The 21,501-nt window shown below is 44.5% G+C and overlaps 1 protein-coding gene across 1 annotated transcript in view; it reads right to left on the bottom strand.

Moving 5' to 3' along the window:
* The window catches only part of LOC121858960, a 71,966-nt gene that overhangs the window by 13,394 nt on the left and 37,071 nt on the right, over positions 1 to 21,501 (bottom strand). The window contains exons 4-7 of the mRNA XM_042355617.1: positions 11,293 to 11,462; positions 8,351 to 8,480; positions 5,782 to 5,869; positions 2,333 to 2,606 (exon numbers count right to left, since the gene is read on the bottom strand). Coding sequence (XP_042211551.1) covers positions 2,333 to 2,606; positions 5,782 to 5,869; positions 8,351 to 8,480; positions 11,293 to 11,462 — 662 coding nt within the window. The remainder of the gene's footprint in view (positions 1 to 2,332; positions 2,607 to 5,781; positions 5,870 to 8,350; positions 8,481 to 11,292; positions 11,463 to 21,501) is intronic.

Here is a 21,501-nt window from a genome sequence, read left to right on the forward strand (position 1 = left end):
GGGGGCTCACAGGGGGACCAACAGCTTGTGTCAAACCAGCAGAGAGGAGTAACTGGGTGGCAACAGAGGGCAGGAGTAGGTCGGAGATGGTGGTACAGAGTGTAGCGAAGAGTTGTTCAATACGGTTGGTAAATTCTTGGAAGAGGGATATGATCTGTGTCATGTCACTGGCGGGGGGTTGTGGGAGGGGCACCGGTGGAAGCACAAGGCCTGACAGCCTCAGAGTAGAGTAGGAGACGGCCGGGACTGCTGTGACCTCCCTTGTTGACTGTAGAGGTGCTGTGACTCCCATGTGACCTCGCCAGATGTTGTAAAAGTCGCAGCCATAGAACAAGTGTTTCGGAGTGTTACTCCCGAGGGGAACCGCATGGGCAGTATTAATAATTTTTTTTGAAATAGTTTAGTTATGAGAGTATCGAAGATGTAGGAGAGGGGAGTGGAACGAACTGAAGGGATGTTACAGCCGAGCAGTCCTGGTTTCTGCCAGTAGACAGTTCTGCAAGTGGCTGTGAGTGTCTGGCCTTCCCTAACTCTCAGACCACCCTTTACAGCCATACTGCGAGTATCTCCACCCGCTGCTGGCAGTAGTGAACACACCAACTCACAATCCTGTCCCTGAGTTTTGTGCTAAAACAATTTACGCAGTACTGTTGTTTCTTGGAACACCATACTGATTTACATTGACCCGCACTTGTAAGTACAGCCTACTTGATGCGTATCCCTCAGTACTGAAATATTGTGGACTAATTATGTCGACTCGTTTTCTGCTTTATCTGGAGCAATAAGACAATGTGGAATAAAGTGCAATTGAGATTAATCTTATGTAGTTAAGATAAAATTGTGTGAGATTAACAAATTATGTATCAGATGGATCACCCTGTAATTCTAATGAACGCCTTGTTCTCTGCAGGTTTTGACCACATCAGTAAATACTGAGTGCGTCAAAAGGCGGGTTTCAATCATTCCCATTGACTTGCCTGTCACCCGCCCGTCCTTAACTAAGGCGTTTACAATGATGATAATGATGATGATGATGATGATGATGACAATAATAATAATGTTGAGGCAGGAGATACACACTAACTATGACTCTTGTCTGGGAGGAGGAGTTAAAATGCTGAGAACTTTAAGGGCAAACTTCTCTGAGTAAATACGTTTATGTGTGTGTGTGTGTGTGTGTGTGTGTGTGTGTGTGTGTGTGTGTGTGCGTGCGCGCACGCGTGCGTGTTTGTGTGTGTGTGTGTGTGTGCGCGCGCGCGTGTGTGTGTGTGTGTGTGTGTGTGTGTGTGTGTGTGTGTGTGTGTGTGTGTGTGTGTGTGTGTGTGTGTGTGTGTGCTGGCGTGTGTGTGTGTGTGTGTGTGTGTGCGCGTGTGTGTGTGTGTGTGTGTGTGTGTGTTGTTGTGTGCGTGTCCCAGTGTGTGTGTGTGTGTGTGTGTGTGTGTGTGTGCCGGTGTTGGTGTATGTGTGTATGTCGGGTTGTTGTTGTTGTTGTTTTCGCAGGTAAAGAAACAGACTACACCTAGCCTTCCCTCACCTGATGTATCCCAATCTGTTGACCTAAATATTTAATAACAGGTGTGACCATGAAGTAATTAATACCTGCACTAACGAGGGCAGATAATTGCACACCTGTCAGCCTTGCCCGGAGACAGTCTTTCGTTGTATATGAGTTAAGCCTTGAGGTGAGTTTAGTCTTTTTGGTGAATTAAGACTTTTTGATGAGTTAAGTCTTTTTGACGTATTAAGTCTTTTGGTAAGCTAAGTCTTTTTGATGAATTAAGTTTTTTGTTTTTTAAGTCTTAGGATGAGTTAGCCAGGATGGGCACAAATAAAGCACACAGTTACCCACCACAACATCTAGGCTTTCAGACTTTCACTCCAGTTGTTATATAATTAGTACACACAAGATGAATTTAAGAAAACATATCAATAAAAGTTTAATTAATCACACAACCGTAATTTAGTTTTTGAAGTCTTAATCCACGGTTGACTTATTATCTCTATTATTATTATTATTATTATTATTATTATTATTATTATTATTATTATTATTATTATTATTATTATTATTAATGTTGTTATTATTATTATTATTATTATTATTATTATTATTATTATTATTATTATTATTATTATTATTATTATTATTATTATTGTTGTTGTTGTTGTTGTTATTATTTAAATCATTCTTGTTTTATTAATATTATGATTACTACATTATTTATTAAGTGATTAAGTACAGCCTATGTTATATTGTACACGCCTAGACAACGATAGGAGTCACTCGGGGAAGACTTATCACGAACAGAGAGAAGAAGAAACTCGTCCTCACCTGCATTTGTCTGTGAGCGCAGGTGTGAGTAGGTAGGCCATGAGAAGTCTTGAGTATTGGGGGCGGCGAAGTAGTGGGCGCTAGGGTGGTGGGTGGCAGAGTGGTGGGCGGCATAGTATGGGTAGGGTTGGAGGTTGGAGGTGGAGCAGGGGGGCGGCGCACTCTCTGACGCACCAGAAGGCCCAGTAGCAGCAGGAGCAACACTATACCCACTGAGGCGCCCACCACCACCGACACCAGAGCTGGTACTCCCGCCACCTCCTCTCCCAACACACTGTGGAGACATACACCAACTGTTAAACACTTATTACACACACACACACACACACACACACACACACACACACGAAGCTCCTCGGCGTCACCATAGACAACAAACTAAATTGGAAACCACACGTCAGTGAAGTTGTCAAATCCTCCAGTTTCCGTCTCCACCTCCTCCGCCGACTCAAGTCCCTCGGAGTTCCTGCACACGAGCTCCTCAGTGTTTACACAACATTAATACTTCCCAAGCTCACCTATGCCTCCCCCACCTGGTCTTCCTCCCTAAATGCCACACAACATAAACACCTAGAAAAAGTGCAAAAGAGGGCATGCAAGATTATTCTCTCCCCTTCCTACTCCACATATCAAGAAGCGCTCAACACACTGACCCTTTCGACTCTCACTGACCATCACCACGACCTCATCTGCAAATTTGGTAAGAAGCTTCTACACCATCCTCGACACCGGCTCCTACTACCACCTAAGATCCCTAGTCCGAGAATTGCTGTTCGACACCACAACCGCATCCAGCCCATACGTGCACGAACTGATCGCTATAAGAACAGCCCAGTACCAACCATTGTAAAAATTATCAATAACTTGTAATAAACCAGTGTATTCACTCCCAGTAAACACTACTCCTTGCACTGTCACTATGTTGAAATGAACTGTAGTTTGAGCTTTTCCCCATCTAGTTATTATATGTCTTATTTGTGTCACTTATGTTACTTGTATATTATTTGTAATTCGAAACCCATTCCCCAAATATGTAACTGTATATTTTCAGCCTTCTGGCTGCCAAGCTCTTTCAATAAACCGTTAATTATTATTATTAATTATTATTACACTCACACACACACACACGGGAGCAGAATAAGATTACTTCAGAAACGTCAGTAATAGTACAAGTTGAGTCATAATATAGTAAATATTAATTATATTGTGGTGACACTGTCGCAAAAGTGCTGCCTAAATAAAAATGAACCTAACCTAACCTAACCTAACCTAAGCCTTTTCGGTTGCCGGACTCCTTGATGCCCCAGAAAATTTCCTTCTATCCTTTGTGAAAAATAAGACATCGATCGTGATGCTACTTTATTCTCCAAAAAAATTCACAAACAGATCAAATGGCTCAACGACACACTTAGAAGTACTTAGATTTATTCAGTAATATAGCCAGTCAAGTAGAGGCATTTGTTTACGTCAGTTTGTGATTCTTTTGTTGTTGTTTTTGACGGATACTGTTCGTGTAGCGAGCAACTTTCTTTGAAATGGCCACACACGTCATCACCTGCCTCGAATCCACAATCCATTTGTGAGCCACAAAAATATCTCCATGAGAGATGTAGTCCTGGAGGAAGAGATCACCTCCTGCACATGTTCTTTTACCTCACTGACGATGAACATGTTTCCTACCCCCAGTAGATGAGTCCACCCTAGGTTAAGAACCAATAACCTAGCCCAGCCCAGCTCAGCCCACCCTAACCCCCATGTGAAATTAGATGGGGAACCTAGCCGTCACGTGACGACCGTGTAATGTGATCATGAGTGTAAAGTCGTACACTACATGAAGTGTCTGTGCAGTACAGTACAGTACGTGAGGCCAAAGTCATCAACACTGACAGTCACCTATTATTCCGGTCAGAGCCACCACTATCACCACCACTATCACCACCACTATCACCACCACTATCACCACCACTATCCACCACTATCACCACCATCACCACCACTATCACCACCATCACCACCACTATCACCACCACTATCACCACCACTATCACAACCACCATCACCACCACTATCACCACCATCACCACCACTATCACCACTAATATCACCACTATCACCACCACTATCATTACCGCTATCATCCACCACCACCACTATAACCACCACTATCACCACTATCACTACCACTATCACCACTATCACCACCACTATCACCACCACTCTCACCATCACCACCACTATAACCACCACTATCACCACCACTATCACCACCACCATCACCACCCTATTACCACCACTATAACAACCACTATCACCACCACCATCACCACCACCACTATCACCACCACTATCACCACCACTATCACCACCACCATCACCACCACTCACCACCACTATAACACCACTATCTTCACCACTATCACCACCACTATCACCACCACTATCACCACTATAACCACCACTATCATCACCACTATACCACCACTATCACCACTATCACCGCCACTATCATCACCACCACTATCACCACCACTATCACCACCACCATCACCACCACTCCACCGCCACAATAATCACCAATACTACCGCCACTATCACCACTATCATTACCATCACCACCACTATCACCACCATCACTACCACCAGTACAACCACCATCAATACAAACACTATCATCACCACCACTATCACCACCATAACCACCAACACAACCACCACTATCACAACCTACACTACCACCACTATCACCACCAACACTACCACCACTATCATCACCACCACTATCATCACCACCACTATCACCACCATCACTACCACCAGTACAACCACCATCAATACAAACACTATCATCACCACCACTATCACCACCATCACTATCACCACTATCACTACCACAACTATCACCAACACTACTAACACCACTATCACTACCACCACTACCACCACCATCACCATTATCACCACTAATTTCACAACCACTATAAATACTATCATCACCACTATCACCACCACTATCACCACTATCACCACCACTATCACCACCACCACCACTATAACCACCACATCAATTGCTATTTCACTCATCACCCACCAATTACTAAATCACTATAACCACCACTATCATCACACTATCACCACCACTACCACCACTATCATCACCACTAATATCACACTATCACCACCACTATCACCACTATCACCACCTCACTATCACACTATCACCACTGACTATAACCACTGACTATCACTGGTTGATCATCACCACCACTCACAACCACTATAACCACCACTATCATCACCACTATCACCACCACTCTCACCACCACTATCATCACTATCATCACCACTATCACCACCACTCTCACCACCACTATCACCACCACTATCATCACCACTATCACCACCACTATCACCACTATCACCATCACCTCGCTACAGTCATTAGCCTCTACCTGGTGCCGCTGGTGTTGCCTGCGGTGTTGGCACTGCCACTGTCACTGCCGTCACTGCCACTGCTGCCTTCCCTCACTTCTGCCACTACTGTCAAGGAAGAAGTAGAATACACGTTGTAAGCTTCTCTAGGGACATCACCACATATATTACTGTATGACTGATCCGTGACCTTTGACCTACAGTATGAGGTCACCAGCCTAGTATCTTTACCGCTTCTTGAATATGAATGTCGAAATGTCCACAAAAAGTTTGAAACATATTATTAAAGTAATTTGTTTTGTATCTGAGCTTAAGTGAGTCAGACGGCAGAGAATAGCCTCCTCTCTTACCAGGCTCTTGTGTCACTCTTGCCCGCAGCTACAACACTGTGTCTGCTCCAGCTGTTGATGATATTCACTGATCCTGTGGGTGGTGGGTGGGCGGTGTGCTGGTGGGTGGGTGACGGGTGGGTGTGTGGCGGGTGGGGAGTATGCTGGTGGGTGGTATGCTGGTGGGTGGGTGGTGGGTGGGTGGGCGTTATCCTGGTGGATGGGTGGCAGGTGTGTGTGTGGTGGGGAGTATGCTGGTGGGTGGTATGCTGGTGGGTGGTATGCTGGTGGTAGGTAGTGGGTGGGCGTTATCCTGGTGGATGGGTGGCAGGTGGGTGTGTGGCAGGTGGGGAGTATGCTGGTGGGTGGTATGCTGGTGGGTGGTATGCTGGGTGGGGGAGTGGGTGGGCGTTATCCTGGTGGATGGGTGGCGGGTGGGTGTGTGGGTGGGGAGATGCTGGTGGGTGGTATACTGGTGGGTGGTATGCTGGTGGGTGGTATGCTGGTGGTGGTATGCTGGTGGATGGGTGGTGTGGGTCTGGTGTGGTGGGTGGTGGGTGGTGTGGTATGCTGGTGCTGGTGGGTGGTATGCTGGTGGGTGGTGGTACGGGTGGGTGGGTGGTGGGTGGTGGGTGGTTGTAGTGGTGTGTGGTATGCTGGTGGTTGGTATGCTGGTGGATGGTGGTGGTGGTATGCTGGTGTGTGGGTGGTGGTGGGCGGTATGCTGGTGTGTGGTATGCTGGTGGGTGGTATGCTGGTGGGTGATATGTGGTGGTGGTGTGGGTGGGGTGGGTGGCGGTGGGTGGTGGTGGGTGGGTATGGTGGTATGCTGTGGTGTATGCTGGTGGGTGGCATTGGTGGTGGGTGGTGTGTGGTCTGGGTGGTGGTATGCTGGAGGATGGGTGGTGGGTGGGTGGTATGCTGGTGTGTCGTATGCTGTGTGGGTGGTGGGTGGTATATGGTGCGGTGTGTATGCTGGTGGGTGGTATGCTGGTGGGTGGGTATGCTGGTGGGTGGGTGGTGGTGGGCGGTATGCTGGTGTGTGGTATGCTGGTGGGTGGTATGCTGGTGTGTGGTATGCTGGTGGGTGGTATGCTGGTGATGGTGGATAGGGGTAAGCTGGTGGTGGGTGGTGGGTGGGTATGCTGCTGGTGGGTGGGTGGTGGGTGGATGCTGGTGGGTGGGTATGCTGGTGGGTGGGTGGTGGGTGGGTGGGTGGGTGGTGGGTGGGGTGGGTGGGTGGTCGGTGGGTGGTATGCTGGTGGGTGGGTGGTGCTGGGTAGTATGCTGGTGGGGTGGGTGGTATGCTGGTGGGTGGGTGACTGGTGGGGGTATGACAGTGGGTGGTATGTTGGTGGGTGGGTGGTGGGTGCTGGGTGGGCTGGGTGATTGGTGGGGTATGATGGGTGGTGGTGGTGGTGGTGTGCTGGTGGGTGGGTGACTGGTGGGGGGTAGTGCTGACGGTGGGTGGTATGCTGGTGGGTGGGTGGTATGCTGGTGGGTGGGTGGTATGGTGGATGGTGGTGGGTGTGGGTGGATGCTGGTGGGTGGGGGTGTGGTGGATGCTGGTGGGTGGGTGGTATGCTGGTGGGTGGTGGTGCTGGTGGATGCTGGATGGTGGGTGGGTGTTATGCTGGTGGATGGGTGGTGGGTGGGTGGTATGCTGGTGGATGGGTGGCGGGTGGGGGTATGTGGGTGGTATGCTGGTGGGTGGTGGTGGTGTGGTGGTGGGTGGGTGGGGGTGTGGTGGGTGGTGGGTGGGTGGGGGTGGTATGCTGGGGTGGGTGGTGGGTGGGTGGGTGGGATGGGTGGGTGTGGGGGGTATGCTGGTGGGTGGGTGGTGGGTGGGTGGTGGGTGGTGTAGGTATGGGTGGGTTGGTGGTGGCTGGTGGTGGGGTGGGGGGTATGCTGTGGTGGTGGGTGGGTGGGTGGGTGGTGGGTATGCTGGTGGGTGGGTGGATGGGTGGTGCGGATGGGTGGGTGGTACGCTGGTGAGTGTGGGTGGGTGGCGCATTGGTAGTAAACTGGTGGGTGGGTGGCGGGTGGGGTGTATGTTGGTGGGTGGGTGGTGAGTGGGTGGTATGCTGGCGGGTGGATGGCAGGTAGGTGATGGGTGGGTGGTTATGCTGATGGGTCATTATGTGGGTTGTACTCCCTGCGGATAGTGTGCTTGTGTGTGGGTAGTTGGGTGGTTGGGCGGCATAATGATGGTTTGGGGGTGGGTGGGCAGAGTGTTGATGAATGAGTGGGTGGTACTTACCGTGGGCGGTGTGCTGGTGGGTGGGCGGGTGGGTGGTGAAGGCTCGCAGGTGTACTGAGGGACTGGCGCCCTTGTCGTTGGCCGCCCACACTTGAAGGCGATAAGTGGCGTCCGGCTCCAGCTGTCCCACCTGTGGCGACCACCTGTTAGTACAGCTGCCTCTACCACCTGTTAGTACAGCTGCCTCAACCACCTGATAGTGCAGCTGCCTCTACCACCTGTTAGTACAGCTGCCTCTACCACCTGTTAGTACAGCTTCCTCTACCACCTGTTAGTTCAGCTGCCTCTCCCACCTCTTAGTACAGCTGCCTCTACCACCTGTTAGTACAGCTGCCTCTACCTGTTACTGTTAGTAAAGCTGCCTCCACCACCTGCTAGTACAGCTGCCTCTACCACCTGTTAGTACAGCTGTCTCTACCACCTGTTAATACAGCTGCCTCTACCACCTGTTAGTACAGCTGTCTCTACCACCTGTTAATACAGCTGCCTCTACCACCTGTTAGTACAGCTGCCTCTACCACCTGTTAGTACAGCTGCCTCTACCACCTGTTAGTACAGCTGCCTCTACCACCTGTTAGTACAGCTGCCTCTACCACCTGTTAGTACAGCTGCCTCTACCACCTGTTAATACAGCTGCCTCTACCACCTGTTAGTACAGCTGTCTCTACCACCTGTTAGTACAGCTGCCTCTACCACCTGTTACTGTATCATATAGAGTATAAGGTACAAACGTGCCTGTACTTTCATCTCTATATTACAAAATAAAGTCTTACATAATATTGATAATTTTCTCCTTTTAAGACGACAAAAACAACTGATACATATTATAGAAAAAATACTGGATAAATTAAGAGTTTTGTTGGAATATTTTGGCTCAAATATTGACGCTCAGGGAGGAGAATGATATAAAATGTTGATAACACCTCTATATAGTAGGTTAGGTTAGGTTAGGTTAGGTTAGGTTAGGTTAGGTTAGCGTTAGGTTAGGTTAGGTTAGGTTAGGTTAGCGTTTGTGTATTTATGCATCAGATGAAATAAGCTTTGGTGTTTATACTTCATGTGATAAATATTACAACCCAACATTATTATTAATACGACTTTAGTCACACAAACATTAATTAACTTTATTTATTTATTTACCAGACAATAATTTATGATTGATCTTCCAAACTGATCAGGATTTTCACACGTAATAATTCTAAACTATATACTTGTTTGCTTTTACACTCACCTTAAGTACAACACAGTTTGTTTACATCCTCACGTATCATCAGGGCTAGCAACTGATCAGAATTTTGCTATTTGTATATTAAGTAATTGTACGTCGGCAGGTTATGAAACGAGAGAATGGTTGGTATGCCTGGTGGTAGAGTGATTCGGTAATAATATATGTTGATCGTTATTATGTTATTTACAGGTGAAAAGAAGAAACCATTGTTCTGGTTTATAGTTCGTTACATCATCTTATTTATCATTTAGAACGTTAGAGAACTTTTTTGCTGTCTTCACTGAGGGAGATTATTACCGCAAGTGACACAGTTCACTCCTTGGCTCACTCTGTTGGGAACTAAACATTATTATTTACTTGGCCTTAAGGATATACCACTGTGTTCTATTGACAGTTATCAATGAAGTCTTTGGGTTACCTTAGATACCTGTGGCTTCCTTATTCTTTTTCTTGTTTCTTCTTCACATGCCCGTTTGCTCTGTCTGTCTGTCTGTCTCTGTTTCTGTCTGTCTGTTTCTGTCTCTCTGTTTCTGTCTCGGTCTATCTCTCTGTCTTGTCTTGTCTTTCTGTCTGTCTGTCTGTCTGATTTTGAATATTTCTCTCTCTCTCTCTCTCTCTCTCTCTCTCTCTCTCTCTCTCTCTCTCTCTCTCTCTCTCTCTCTCTCTCTCTCTCTCTCTCTCTCTCTCTCTCTCTCTCTCTCTCTCTCTCTCTCTCTCTCTCTCTCTCAGCACAACAACAGTAGCACAAAACCAAACAGAATTATTAAGCTGATATGTGAATAATTTTCCAGCTGGCTCAACGCTGCCAAGCTGGTAAATATTTAAACCCTGAAATTACCGTCTCCTCCACCACCTGTGCTACCAAGGCCACCTGTACCACCCTACACCATCTACACCATCCCTCCTAGTGTATATGTGTGTGTGAGTTAGGTGCGGGTGTTTGTTGCTTTATAAAAGATTCCCTCCATCGTACTGTAGTTTCCTCAGTTCGTGCGGAAGTTTTGTCAGGTTCCATACACACGCGAACGTTTTACAGCTGCACCAGTCTCATGCTGCCACGTCATGCTCTCCTGGCCAATTGCAAGTTAACTCGTCACACAATCGTGATCAATTACATGTTGTCTCGTCATAGTGTATTAGGCAATCACATGTTTCCACGTCACAGTGTATTAGGCAATCACACGCTGCCACGTTACACTGTATTTGAGAATCACACGTTACATCATCACGCATTCAAGATCATTACACGCTGTTACGTCACACAACTAGGACCAAGTTACACGCAGCCACGTAACACCGTCATGAGAGAACACCAACACCTGTTATGTGTAAGTGCCTCTACACTCACCCTGCCTCTACACTCACCCTGCCTCTACACTCACCCTGCCTCTACACTCTCCCTGCCTCTACACTCTTCCTGCCTCTACACTCACCCTGCCTCTACACTCTCCCTGCCTCTACACTCTCCCTGCCTCTACACTCACCCTGCCTCTACACTCACCCTGCCTCTACACTCTCCCTGCCTCAACACTCACCCTGCCTCTACACTCACCCTGCCTCTACACTCTCTTTCCACGCTCCCATTTTTTCTTCCGTCTCTTCACGACTCACTCACTTATTCTACCTTGTCACTCTTGCTGTCACTTTCGCTGTTACTCTACCGTCACTTTACCTGTCACTCTACTCTCCCACTCAGTCTCTCAGTGCCACTCACCTGGAAGACTGGGTGGCCAGCAGTAAGGTTGTGGCCCTGGGTGCCTGGCCTGGCCACCCTCAGCAGGAACACTTGTCTCAGTCCGCCGTCGAACCCCGCCTGACACGAGACCGAGAACCCTGACGACGTTTGGTTGTGTACTGAGCAGTTGGCTGGCGGGTCTGGCTTACCTGGGGGAGAAGAACCTGGGGTGAGTGATGTCTGGGGGAACACCTGGGGGCTCCTCTGTTACCTGGTGTCTGGGGGAGCACCTATGGGCTCCTCTGTCACCTGTTGTCTGGGGGAACACCTGGGGGCTCCTCTGTCACCTGGTGTCTGGGGGAGCACCTGTGGGCTCCTCTGTCACCTGGTGTCTGGGGGAACACCTGGGGGCTCCTCTGCCACCTGGTGTCTGGGGGAGCACCTGGGGGCTCCTCTGTCATCTGGTGTCTGGGGGAGCACCTGGGGGCTCCTCTGTCACCTTGTGTCCGGGGGAGCACCTGTGGGCTGCTCCGTCACCTGGTGTCTCGGGGAGCACCTGTGGGCTGCTCCGTCACCTGGTGTCTGGGGGAGCACCTGTGGGCTCCTCTGTCACATGGTGTCTGGGGTAGCACCTGTGGGCTCCTCCGTCACCTGGTGTCTGGGAGAACACCTGGGGGCTCGTCCGTCACCTGGTTTCTGGGGGGGCACCTGGGGGCTCCTCCGTCACCTGGTGTCTGGGGGAACACCTGTGGGCTCCTCCGTCACCTGGTGTCTGGGGGAGCACCTGGGAGCTCCTCTGTCACCTGGTGTCTGGGGGAGCACCTGGGGGCTCCTCTGTCACCTGGTGTCTGGGAGAACACCTGGGGGATCCTCCATTACCTGGTTTCTGAGGGAACACCTGGGGGCTCCTTCGTCACCTGGTGTCTGGGGGAGCACCTGGGGGCTCCTCCATCCTCTCTCGGGAACAGAACCAGTGACCTCTGGCTTGTGAGGCAAGTGTGCTAACCTTTTCACCACACCTCACACACATAATCTGTCTATATGTATACATGTATACTTATGTATGTATCACATGTGTACTTATGTATGTATCACATGTGTACTTATGTATGTATCGTACAAAGATAATATGATGGGGTGATAAAGACCAAATATTTAAGTACAATAACAATGATTACAAATAACATTACAGAATTTATACATTTATTAACAACAAACTAAAACAGCAACAGCGAGAAGCAACACAAGTAAACAAAGACCAACTCAACAAGATTTATTTTCAAGATGTACACTCGGAAACCATATTCTCTAGCCCACCTAGGTCGGTGCTGGAGGTTAGTACAGTGTCTTTTCTGGACGGGGGCCCACTCTAACTATCACGAGGCAACACACACACTAACACTCACACAGTCATAGTACAGCTGTATAGATGATATTATGTATAAATATTGTATATGGCATTTTATACTCTGCATTATCTTCATTATATATGAACACGAAGAAAAATTACCATAGGTTGTAGTTACGAAAGTATGAATGGAAATAAACACTTCCAAACCACCCAGTGAATCCACATGTCGTTTACAGCGCTTGTGGCCAGACAACGATGATTCCACCACACCCCATCTATATCTTTTATTTCCCATCATTCTCGTAACTGTATGAAAAATCGTGTTTAATTTAACTACATATTTCAAAAACCTTAAATTACATGTGGATCAGTCACTCCTCATTTGACACACTTATAGTGTAATACTTTGACCATCCCACCTGGGCACATGGAGGCTCACGGTAACTCTCACGGGGCAACATCCTTGCATTTGTTGAGAAGAGTTAAATATATATATATATATATATATATATATATATATATATATATATATATATATATATATATATATATATATATATATATATATATATATATATATATATATATATATATATATATATATGCAATTTATGCAAGTAAATCACTGTAGGTGCGCGTGGTCCAGGTATATGCTGATAACCACAAGGAAAGAAGAAAACACGAAGTTCCCAAGCGCTTTCGTGTAATTCACATCTTCAGGGGTGGGTACAGACTAAGGAGAAGTACAAAATTTCGTTGTTCATCTGATATCTGGTTTCTCTGTTTACATCTCCTAGACTAAGTACTTTCCATTTATCCACATTAAATTTCATCTCCCATTTTTCAGATCATTCGATTTTTTTTTTTTAGATCTTCCTGCAGTTTTGCGGAGTCCTCGTCAGATTAAAATTACACGCCCTATTTTAGTGTCATCAGCAAATTTACTTATGACACTACCCCAATCGGATTTAGTGACGTTAATGCTCACTCGCTGTTTCCAGTCCTGTAACCACGCACTAATCCATTTTAGAATATCTCCTCCAATGCCATGAGCCTCTACTTTTCGTATTAGTCTTTCGTGGCGGACTCTGTCGAAGGCTTTGCTAAAGTCGAGATATTCCACATTATAATTGTGCCCCTCGTCCACTGATTCGAAAACAGATGAAAAGAATGTTAATAGATTAGTTAGACATGAACGCCCACTTGTGAAGCCATGTTGGGAATCATTGATCAAATTGTGCTTCTCCAGGTGATTTCGAATAGAGTTTGAAATTATTGCTTCCAACAATTTGCCTACAATTGATGTTAAACTGATTGGACGGTAGTTAGAGGATAGCGATAGTGGCGGGTGTGTTGTGCTACCTATTTTAAGGTCAGCACCACCACTACAGTGTCAGCACGAGGTGTTCGCGTGTCAGACTCAGATTTTTTCTTAATAAATCACTCATGGACGCGTGAACACGAAGCCCCTTTTTTATAATAGTAATTGCCATGATTTTTTTATGATTTATTAATGTTGTTTCTCATGATTTTTCGATTCATGTTCGTGATGTCGTGTTGCTGTTGTCCTTAACTTACCTGTGTGTGCATGTGTGTGTGTGTGTGTGTGTGTGTGTGTGTGTGTGTGTGTGTGTGTCAGTCTTAACTCAGTATAACTCTCTGGCTACTGTGTACGTCTCTCCGGCCATCACCCAACACTCAACACGACAGACAGACTCCGAGGTACTCATGAGTGAACCTTTTCCTGTCATCTTCCTTCATGAGTAGTGACGGAGATCTCCTCCACCACCTGTTGGTCTATTAACCCCCGGAGCTACACCAGAGACCATCTTGGCTACACCAGAGACCATCTTGGCTACACGAGAGACCATCTTGGCTACACCAGAGACCATCTTGGCTACACCAGAGACCATCTCGGTTACCCCAGAGACCATCTTGGCTACACAAGAGACCATCTTGGCTACACCAGAAACCATCTTGGCTACACCAGAGACCATCTCGGTTACCCCAGAGACCATCTTGGCTACCCCAGATACCATCTTGGCTACACCAGAGACCATCTTGGTTAAGAAACCATCTTGGCTACCAGAGACCTCAGTTACCCACCATCTTGGCTACACCAGAGACCATGTTCCACCCAAACCATCTTGGCTACACCAGAGACCATCTCAGTTTGAGAGATATCTTGGCTACCCCAGATACCATCTTAGCTACACCAGAGACCATCTGGTTACACCAGCTACACCAGAGACCATCTTGGCTACAGAGACCATCAAGAGACCATCTTGGTTACACAAGAGACCATGGCTACAAGAGACCATCTTGGCTACACAAGAGACCATCTGGCTACACCAGAGACCATCTTGGTTACACCAGCTACACCAGAGACCATCTTGGCTACACAGAGACCATCTTGGTTACACAGGACCATCTTGGTTACCCCAGAGACCATCTTGTCTACACAGGAGACCATCTTGGCTACACCAGAGACCATCTTGGTTACACAGAGACCATCTTGGTTACCCCAGAGACCATCTTGGCTACACAAGAGACACAAGAGACCATCTTGGCTACACCAGAGACCATCTTGGTTACACCAGCTACACCAGAGACCATCTTGGCTACACCAGAGACCATCTTGGTTACACCAGAGACCATCTTGGTTACCCCAGAGACCATCTTGTCTACACCAGAGACCATCTTGGCTACACCAGAGACCATCTTGGTTACACCAGAGACCATCTTGGTTACCCCAGAGACCATCTTGGCTACACAAGAGACCATCTTGGTTACACCAGAGACCATCTTGGCTACACCAGAGACCATCTTGGCTACACCAGAGACCATCTTGGCTACACCAGACACAATCAGTCTCTCGTCTGGTTCCTAGTGACTGTTAACCGGTTAGACTGTCTGGAAATTTTATCAAGTCATCTTCTCGTATGATTTTTTTGTGTAATTCTCTTGAGTGCGATGACTTACCGTCTCTTGAGCACGATGACTAAACCACCTCTTGAGTACGATGACAACCTCCCTTGAGTACGATGACTTGACCACCTCTTGAGTACGATGACTTACCGTCTCTTGAGTACGATAACTTAACCACCTCTTGAGTACGATGACTTAACCACCTCTTGAGTACGATGACTTAACCACCTCTTGAGTACGATAACTTAACCACCTCTTGAGTACGATGACTTAACCACCTCTTGAGTACGATGACTTACCGTCTTTTGAGTACGATAACTTAACCACCTCTTGAGTACGATGACTTAACCACCTCTTGAGTACGATGACTTAACCACCTCTTGAGTACGATGACTTACCATCCCAGGGTAGAGTGTCGTATTCTGGAGAGATTGGGTCATCGTACTCAAAGGGTTTAATAATATACTCAGTGGCTTGTCATCGTACTCAAGGTGTTAAATACCTTACTCATTGGACTAATAATTTGTACTCATCGATTTGGGTTCGTACTCAAGTGGTTAAAATACCCTACCCAATGAACCAAAACATTGTACTCATGGACTTGGTATCGTACTCAAGGGGTTTAAATACCTTATTCAATGAACTAAAACATTGTACTCATGGACTTAGCATCGTACTCAAGGAGTTAAATGTACTCAGCATCGTACTCAAGGGGTTTAAATACCTTATTCAATGGACTAAAACATTGTACTCGTGGACTTGGCATTGTACTCAAGGGGTTAAAATACCCTACCCAATGAACTAAAACAATGTACTCATGGACTTAGCATCGTACTCAAGGAGTTAAATGTACTCAGCATCGTACTCAAGGGGTTAAATGTACTCAGCATCGTACTCAAGAGGTTTAAATACTTTATTCAGTGGACTAAAGCATTGTACTCGTGGACTTGGCATCGTACTCAAGACATGGACCACACACACGACTCACACACCACACAATCAATACACACGACCTGACCTCATCACCACAAAACACCAGTTGGTTCACCCCGAGACATTGACTCACCACACGCTAACCAATACTTTCATCTCTCCCTTTACTTAAATTCTTTTGGCCTCACTTAAACCTTAAACTTTCATTCAAACTCTTTTTAATTCACCGAAAATTTCTTGCTTCACTTATTGCTTCGGATTCATAAGCTTGAATCTTCGGGTTCGTGATTCAGTGGGAGAGACGAACAGACTATATTAGTTGACTGTATACCAAACCTAACCTAACCTAACCTAACCTAACCTAACCTAACCAAACCACATATCTTTCCTCAATAATAATACTCGTCCTCGTCAACTGCAGAAAAAAATATATTTCTCTTTCTCTTTTGGTATTTTCAAAGGTTATGAGTCAAGTGTCAGCTCATAGTATCCTTCCCTGTTCTCCTGTTCTCCTGTTCTCCTGTTCTTCTCCCACAATCTCATACGTCACCTTAATTCCTGTCTCCCCCCTTGATCACCTTGTTTGGCTGACTCATTCTAGACACTCTTGGTCGTCTCCTCTTCCCCCTAAACCATCGTCCTGACTACATTGTCTCTCTCATCACGTCAGTCTTATTCCTCTTAACATCATTCTTACCCATCCTGTCTGTATGTGACGACAGCCCTCAACGCACAATACAATGTTCACATTTCTCTTCTCTCCAATAATTCTTCCTGCCTTTTCCCCTAAATGTTTACGTCTCTAACCCCATATATCATCACCTTCCTGAACATTTATTACTCGCATATATCTTCAGTTTCAATTTCCTGTCAGACACAACTATTTCATCCTCCCTCCACTTTGCCTCACCCTCACCCTCCCTTACCCCTCCTTCTTTCTTTCCACACAACAATCCCAAGTACTTGTTTACCTTCATCAGGTGGTCATTTCCGTTGTCTATAATCCTGGGTTCCATCTTCTCCCGTCTTACTACCCCGCAGTAACCTTTGTCTTCCCACCGTTTACTTTCATCGTCAGGCACTCAAGACTCTCCTGCCACTACAACACTCTCCTCCTCCTCCTCCTCCTCCTCCTCCTCCTCCTCCTCCTCTTCCATATATGCTGCCAACAGAAGTTCCTACAACCATAAATTGTTTCTGTTCTCATTCAGTACATTTATCACGATCACAAAAAATAAGTGAATTAACTGTTTCACTCGTCTATGTGTAGTGCTTGAGGTTCCACATACTCTCTCTCTCTATTTTCCATCTACCCTCCCCCATCTACCTCACACTACTTCTCTTGTGAATCACCTTCGTCCTCTGCCCCACTGACTTCATTATCAACTTAATCACCTCCTGTAGCTGCCATAGTCCACCCCTTCACCCTTAGATGTATTAAAGTATTAAAGTTTTTGCTCCAGTATTTCGGAATCTTCACATCTTTCCAACAACCACCCGACCCTCGACGACCCCCCCCCCTACCAACACCTTTGCCACTTCTAATGATCCACACGTCTTCCCTTTCCTCATCTTATCGAGCGTCGCCTCCTCCTCCTCCGCCTCCTCCTACTAGGCATCCATCACTGATCACTTTGTTGCCAATATTTCTGCAATCACTTCCTTCTCCTTTCTCATCTTTAATGCTCTCTCTTTTTCGGTGTAACGTCTTCCCGGTATAAGGTCTTCCCGGTATAAGGTCTTCCCGGTATAAGGTCTTCCCGGTATAAGGTCTTCCCGGTATAAGGTCTTCCCGGTATAAGGTCTTCCCGGTATAAGGTCTTCCCGGCATAATGTCTTCCCGGTATAAGGTCTTCCCGGTATAAGGTCTTCCCGGTATAATGTCTTCCTGGTATAATGTCTTCCCGGTATAATGTCTTCCCGGTATAATGTCTTCCCAGTCTTCCCGGTATAAGATATAAGGTCTTCCCGGTATAAGGTAAGGTCTTCCCGGTATAAGGTCTTCCCGGTATAAGGTCTTCCCGGTATAAGGTCTCCAGGATGCTCTACCAAAAGTACGTCACCTCTCTCTCTCTCTCTCTCTCTCTCTCTCTCTTTTGTCCGGCCATCTCCTGTTGGTTTCCATTTCTTATAACGTCTTTTTCTTCCACACCTACACCTCCACATTCTTCTTTTCTTCCTCTTATCCACACCTACACCTCCACATTCTTCTTTTCTTCCTCTTATCCACACCTACACCTCCACATTCTACCAACAAGTTTCATTTTCTCGTCTTTGTATCTGAACTAAACCTAACTTAAGGCTCTCATTATTGTATTTACTTTATTCTCTATATTTTTGGAACCTTGTTTATATTACAATTCATTTTTAGAAGACATGAAATTTCCCAACATAGTTACGTCCTGTGTGGCCTAAGACGTATGTTAGGCCAGTGATGAAAGTATTTATATAATACACCAAACTCAACTTACTTCATCTAGTCTCCTTCTCCTCTCTCTCTCACACAGCTACAGTGGCTGATGACTTTCCCAGTAACCTCTCTCTCTCTCTCGCTCCATCTCTCTATACATTAATTAACCTTCACTTCTAGCTATAATGCCATAAAACAGTGATGGAAAATTAAATATGTAATATTTACTATTCCTGAAACTCATGTAGAAGACGTTTCTCGTAAGCATAATTCCAAGTACTATTTTTGTTTTATGTTTTTTTAGCTAGGTCATCGTCCAAGCTCCTTTATCACACATAGCTAAACATCCTGGGGAAACAAAAATCATAATAAACTTAACTTTCATCCTTGTATAGTTCCTGCCTTTCTTCCTCTCAACTGTACACCTCTTTCCGAGTACATTAAATCCATATGAATCTATTGTTGTTACATTTACGCCAGTCTTCCCTTCACCCTCCTCTTCCTCTTCCTCCTCTCCTCCTTCTCCTCCCCTCCTCCTTTTCTTCCCCTCCTCCTCCTCCTCTTCCTCCTCTTCTTCCCCCTCTTCCTCCTCCTCCTCCTACAGTAGACTCTTCATCCGTGATCTCCTTCTCTCATTTAGTCTTGAATTTAATTAACAATGATACAGGAAAATTCTAGTTATAATTTTACAGTTAAGTTCAAAGTTTTTCTCAATGTGTTAATTATAAGTCACGATATAATGTTGAAGTTGTGTAATTATAAACATTTGAAGACCTGAGTATAAACATTTGAAGACGTTTGATTATAAACATTTGAAGACCTGAGTATAAACATATGAAGACGTGTGATTATAAACATTTGAAGACGTGATTAAAAACATTCTCTTAATGATGACATCGTGGAGGGTGACATCACTGCTGACCTTCTCTTTACTCTTCAAAATAATGTGAAAGAGTTTGAGGGCGAGTGGCGCCTCCTAGTGTACAGGTGGGTGGCCTCCATGATGAAGATGAAACACTTAGCGTTAATTGCGTGTCTGTGTGTATCTTGTCCTCATGTTCTTAGCAAAGTTAAAATAAATTCGACGTTAAACAAGTAATTAACATCAAAAGAAGCTCTCAGCTGAAGAACGGCGAGGTTAAAGACTCGACTAATGTAACCTTCTGAGCGAGAGTTGTGGCAAAATCTACTGAATTTGTTTCTAAGTTTGTGATGGTCGCCACATTTAAAACATAGTTGCCAGCTGTCACGACGCTAGCCCCATGCCCACCATAGCTAAGACAGTCACACTACTCTCACGCCCACCACAGCTAAGTAGTAGGTATTAGGCAGCTACCATAAAGGGAGGTACTACCGCCTGTGAAGATAGTGGAAGCATAATGTGTTGTCTAATGGTAGACCCTGCTGCCATATGGCATCACGAAAATTGTGATTTTTGTCTCAGGTTGCTGATCTGACTTTCTGCCTCATTTACACACAATTGCAGGGTCTCAATTATTTCTCTTACTATTGACAACACAACATACATATATTGTTTCTTTTTTATTTTTTTTATTTCTTTATTATTATTATTATTATTATTATTATTATTATTATTATTATTATTATTATTATTATTATTATTATTATTATTATTATTATTATTATTATTATTATTATTATTATTATTATTATTATTATTATTATTATTATTATTATTATTATTATTATTATTATTATTATTTATTATTATTATTATTATTATTATTATTATTATTATTATTATTTATTATTATTATTATTATTATTATTATTATTATTATTATTATTATTATTATTATTATTATTATTATTATTATTATTATTATTATTATTATTATTATTATTATATTATTATTATTATTATTATTATTATTATTATTATTATTATTATTATTATTATTATTATTATTATTATTATTATTATTATTATTATTATTATTATTATTATTATTATTATTATTATTATTATTATTATTATTATTATTATTATTATTATTATTATTATTATTATTATTATTATTATTATTATTATTATTATTATTATTATTATTATTATTATTATTATTATTATTATTATTATTATTATTATTATTATTATTATTATTATTATTATTATTATTATTATTATTATTATTATTATTATTATTATTATTATTATTATTATTATTATTATTATTATTATTATTATTATTATTATTATTATTATTATTATTATTATTATTATTATTATTATTATTATTATTATTATTATTATTATTATTATTATTATTTCCGCCCCCCAGGCCCTGATGTGGGTTAGTGACCTGTGCCCGGGTGGGCTAATCCCCGATGATAGAAGCGGTATCGCTCTTGCCTCGCAAGCAAGATGTCACGGGTTCGATTCCCGGGCCGGTGGAAAATTGTTCGGACACACTTCCCAGCCTCCCTTGGTCCCTATTCACCTAGCAGGAAAGGAGGTACCTGCTGTAAGTCGAAAGTTGCAACTTCGTATTCAGGGACAAGTTGTTGGAGCTTCCAATAACTTGATGGCATACACCATTGACTCTTCAGGCTCTACGCCCTTAACTCATGAGACATAAAGGCAAGCATGAACTTGGCATGCTTC

Source organism: Homarus americanus, unplaced genomic scaffold, assembly GCF_018991925.1.
Source record: "Homarus americanus isolate GMGI-L3 unplaced genomic scaffold, GMGI_Hamer_2.0 scaffold8226, whole genome shotgun sequence".
Classification (NCBI taxonomy): domain Eukaryota; kingdom Metazoa; phylum Arthropoda; class Malacostraca; order Decapoda; family Nephropidae; genus Homarus; species Homarus americanus.